The sequence below is a fragment of the Anneissia japonica genome, unplaced genomic scaffold (genome assembly GCF_011630105.1).
Source record: "Anneissia japonica isolate Jap-2015-1 unplaced genomic scaffold, ASM1163010v1 scaffold287714_len2871179_cov188, whole genome shotgun sequence".
NCBI lineage: Eukaryota > Metazoa > Echinodermata > Crinoidea > Comatulida > Comatulidae > Anneissia > Anneissia japonica.
This window is the reverse complement of record NW_022755542.1, coordinates 1,325,385-1,330,218: the sequence shown is the minus strand read 5'-3', so window position 1 is coordinate 1,330,218 and position 4,834 is coordinate 1,325,385. Positions and strand designations below refer to the sequence as shown.

General features: G+C 36.1%; 1 protein-coding gene across 5 annotated transcripts in view; it reads left to right on the top strand.

The window, feature by feature from the left end:
• LOC117123682 (DNA polymerase lambda-like) overlaps nt 1-4,834 on the top strand; it is a 47,753-nt gene that overhangs the window by 15,737 nt on the left and 27,182 nt on the right. The window contains exon 8 of one of the 5 annotated variants that reach the window (XM_033269694.1): nt 1,080-1,375. The exons of the other annotated variants lie outside the window; for them this stretch is intronic. Within the exon in view, the coding sequence (XP_033125585.1) occupies nt 1,080-1,087 (8 nt within the window). The 3' untranslated portion in view covers nt 1,088-1,375. Of the gene's footprint in view, nt 1-1,079; nt 1,376-4,834 lie in introns of those variants that run through there. 5 annotated transcript variants of the gene reach the window in all.

The window sequence follows — 4,834 nt, the reverse complement described above, 5'->3', positions numbered from 1 at the left end:
CTAGCAATTCCGTATTATATTTATAAATCTTTATAACATTATACAAAAATTAGATTTTTCCTAAAAACTGAAATTTTTCCGGGAATGGGACTTTAATATTCTACGACGCGACTGCCCCCGACGCACACCATCGCGTCTGCGTTTAACTCACACAGAACCGACGCGACAACAAATCGCGTCGGGCTGCGTCGGCCGACGCTGTGTGAGTTGGGCCTTTACGCCACTGCTCAAGAGACCGAAGTACACTTTGCTTGGTTAGCAACAGGGACATTTTTGAATACTGTGGTTTAGGTGGTGGCTTGGTTTAGAAAATATTGAATCGTTTCTTTTTGACAAACTGAATCATGAATATTAATGAGTTGGTTAGAAAAGTACCAAGCTCCTGAAAAAAAAGTGATTAGCCTCGTTTTCAACTGATTTTGTAATTTCACTGTTCCCTGTTTAAAAAAAAAATATCTTTCCCTAACGTAATAAAGGACGAATGAGTAATATGGAGAGTTATCTCATCGCCGCACCTTCCCTTTAAGATAAATTAGCTTTTTTATACCTTTGTCATCTATGATTTACAGTTTGATGTATCCTTATTTTTTCTCTTAGAATTGCGTTTTCACAGAAAATAATCTACCCAATGATTGTGTCAGTAGCCTCATCTATACTCAACGAGTTACCGGATTTTTAGTCTGCTGACACGCAAAACAATTATCCCACCCTTCTTCACTTAATATTTTTTTAATAATAGGCTTTCTTTGAAATTCTGTACATTAGCAGCTTTTTTTTTTAATCGGAGATTTAAATTGTGGAATCAATATGAATGCATCATCATCATTTGAAGTAATCTGAACTTATGAATGCTTATCATCATTGTGTCTTCAGAGACCTTGTACGGGATTGAATTACTATGTACCGGTAATGAATCACTGTATTGTGATTTCAGGTGCGGCGCATCATATTGTTTACGTCACAATCGTAACATACGACAAGTAGGGCAACAATAACTTTTAATATTGCATGCGGATTTACTGTTTATGTGATTAGTGAATTATTTTCATGTGACATTCGTTTTTTTTTTTCTTTTGAAGGTCTATGAAATAAATTGAAGTTGAAATTAGTAGCTTACTCTGCTTCCGGTTTGGAGTAATGACGTCAAAGGGACTTTTAGCTCAAATGCGTTGCGATTGTGTTGTTTTTTAATTTATTAATGAATGTTGGATTGTGTACCATCCAGGCCTCGATCGTATATTGCAAATCAATAGAATGTGTTGTAAACTTTAAGGCCAAATAAAAAAATTAAAATGTCTTTCGTGCGGGAAGCACTAAAAAAATGCTATAGAAATGCATTTAACCTTTCTAGAGGTTCAATCAACTGACCAATCATTACAGGGCTTGTTCCCTCAAACGCGCGCATGTGTTTACGTACGTTTACATTTTCGTTTTGTAGGACATTAGCAACAATATTAAATTGGACAATATTAAACAATATTAAATTGGACCCCATTGGAATTGGGCTGGACTCCATTAATTTTTATATTGTTTGTGCATGTTGAGCATCGAATAAATTAAATCAATCAATATCTGCGAGGCTTAATATTATAATAAGCATAAGTATGGGTGTCATGCCTTATTGATTGCATTACCGTACTCGCGCGAATAAGCGCCCGGGCGCTTAAAATATTTTTGGCACTTTCTGAGGGGCGCTTATTCAAACGGGGCGCTTATGAAAACAGAGTGCAGTGGAAATTGAGGGGGCGCTTATGGAAATAGATGAAAATCGAGGAGTTCTTATGGGAAATTATTTTAATAATTAAAAATTCAAGAGGCATTTTTGAATGAAAAAAGATTATATATTAAGGGCGGTTATTCGAGAGGGGCACTTATTCAAACGGGGCGCTTATTCGCGCGAGTACGGTAATTTGGAGCTTTCGATTTTCACGACGCTGCTAGAACGGAATCATTCATGCGTGACCGTCCTACCCTTCTATGCATAATATTTGGCCAAATTGTGTCTTAGAATTCACGCGAAAGATCCACTGATTAATCTCAGATAAGATACTATAATACATACTCCAAGTATCGAAATGCACACCATCGTGTCGGGATTCAACACGACACGATGGCGTGCATTTCGATACTTGGAGTATGTATTATGATGACATAATTAATGTCGAAACATTGAATCCCGACACGATGGGTGCATTTCGATACTTGGAGTATGTATTATACTATCTAATCATAATGATAAAAGTGGTAATGAAGCCGTGTGTCTAAACAATATACAAAGAAAATCAAAAGGCAGCACTCAGACTAACTTAGATGTTATTTATTTAACACAAGCTTTCGCTGGCAGTTTATTTATTTAACACAAGCTTTCGCTGGCAGTATTGATTGCCAGCGAAAGCTTGTGTTAAATAAATAACATCTAAGTTAGTCTCAGAGTGCTGCCTTTTGATTTTCTTTGTATACTATCTTATCAGGAGAACTTGACGTTCTTGCATGCGCAGATGACTTTTAGTGACGTCATTACATTGTACGTCCTACCGTCGTCGTGCAATCGAAAGCGCCCTATTGATGACATATTGCTACGGAGTTTTCATGTTGCTACAGGACTCGAATCGCTCTAATGCAGATTCACAATTTTATCATTAAGCTCTAGGCCTACCACTTTTTCATTTAGAAAACTTGGAATATTGTCAGGAAATAAAAGTTAGTCTAGAGGCCTACCTGTATTTCATTTAGTTATAACACTCTACCATATATTTCCCGCCAAGTTTCGATCTGTTCGGAGGCGAACAGTCAGTTTAATTAAGTCGGAAGTAATTATATTTGAGGAACTCAATAATTAAAAAATGAATTCAATTATGAATTATCAGCTCTGCGGAAATCAGTAACTCTTATTATTTTGGCCAGATCTTATTTTCTAGACAAATTGTTCCTTCATTTTGTGAAATAACCTGTCTAGCGGATTATGCAATTATGTCCCATTGCATATTGTAACCGGCAAAATAAAGTAGCTTAAACCTTGTTCTTACGTCAGTGCTTAAGTCAATAAACTTTGAAGTTTGGCGCTGAGTAAGTTGGTGTTTTTACAGAAGTGATTTTAAATCATACTTGAATTGGTGGAATTCTATCACAGTCATTGTTTTAAACAATACAATAATAATAACAATAATAACAATAACAATAATAATAATATTAATTATTATTATTATTATCAATTTTATTATCATTTTTATTATTATCATTTTTATTATCATTATTATCATTATTATTATCATTATTATTATCATTATTATTATTATTATTATTATTTTTATTTTTATTTTTTATTACTACTGTATTAGCAACAGTATCCAAGGGGCGTCAGTTAGAAGATAAGGAAATGTGGGTTGCATTGACTTAATACCGGTACTCACCACTATGCCAGACCAACACTCTAAAAGTGGTGTTGCTAAAATTGCTGTTAGTGACCATTTCTTAGTATAGTTGTACTAAATATGATGATAAACAAGTAAGACATAGGACTGTCTCTTATACACATCTAGATGTGTATAAGAGACAGAAGCAAAGCTATTATAATATTTTAATTTTTGTAGGAAATATTTAAGGGTCTATAAGAGCAAGATCGTGTGCAAATTTGCATCGATTGGCAAGACAGTATGGTAGTGACAAAACGACAACTTTTGTAATTCCCTGTTTTATTGAATAATGATTCGGAATTAAAAAATAAATAACTCATCAAAAAATTGTGATAAAACGCCTGCTTACTTTTACGTGTTTACAATCACTTGCCGCCGCGTATGCCCGGCCCGCAAATTGCATTCCGAAATACTGTGCCTTCAGGGGAGGATCCAGAGATGTCTAAAAAAAGGGAGGGGGAGAGAAAATGGGGCTGATCGAGATAATGCTACCCTACGGGTCCGGGGCATGCCACCGCGATTTTTTTGTGTTCTACACGCCCGTTTTCGGCGATCAAATTTTTCGTTTTCTTTTTTTTCTTTCTTTATTTTTTTTAACCTTCCAAAATTGGGGGCCCCTAAATCCGCCCCTGGCTTGGGAATTATTATTTCACTGTGTGTAGAGGTTTCAGAGAAACAAATAAGAGGGCTGTTTGAACTTCTCCGATGGGTTTTCGAATTGAGTGCAATTTCCACAGCATGTGTGTTCAATATGAAAGGGCTCAAGTAAACACTGATCTCGTGGTTCGCTAAACCTCCTTCATCCGTTCATCGGACGCAAGTTATCAAGTTTCATTATATTCTTCATATTGCTTTCAGTTTCGTTGCACGTATTACGTGATAGGTGGCGGACTAATTGTCTCAATACTGATATTAAATGCGAAGTTTCAGAAGTCGTGGCGCCAGTAGGGGTCAAGAGTAGGGAATTTTCACCCCCATCGTCCGACGCCATGACAAGACCGTCGGACCAATACTATTACATTGCCTATCCAAATAACGTTATTATGATTGCCAATCTCTAATATTATGGTCTAAAACCGAAATGCCATACTAATACTACCAATGAACCCTACCAGGAATTTTACAAATTCCTGGTATTCCTGGGCACTAGTCGGCCCGTTGGTGCGGAAATTTCGGATCCCCTGTTGACAAATATTCTGAAGCCATCACTGAGTAGCTGTTGTTTTTGATCAAATCCCAACTTTTTGGCATTTTGGTTTCTTTTTTTTTAAATTTTGTTTTGTTTTTTGCCCAGAGGTTTAAGCATAGGACCTAAAAACAACTAAATGCAAACAAAATATCAATTTATCTTTCAACTGCACCCCCACCATGCGCACACTTAAAACAAATACTTTCTAAACATCCCCAGACTCTTTCTCTCA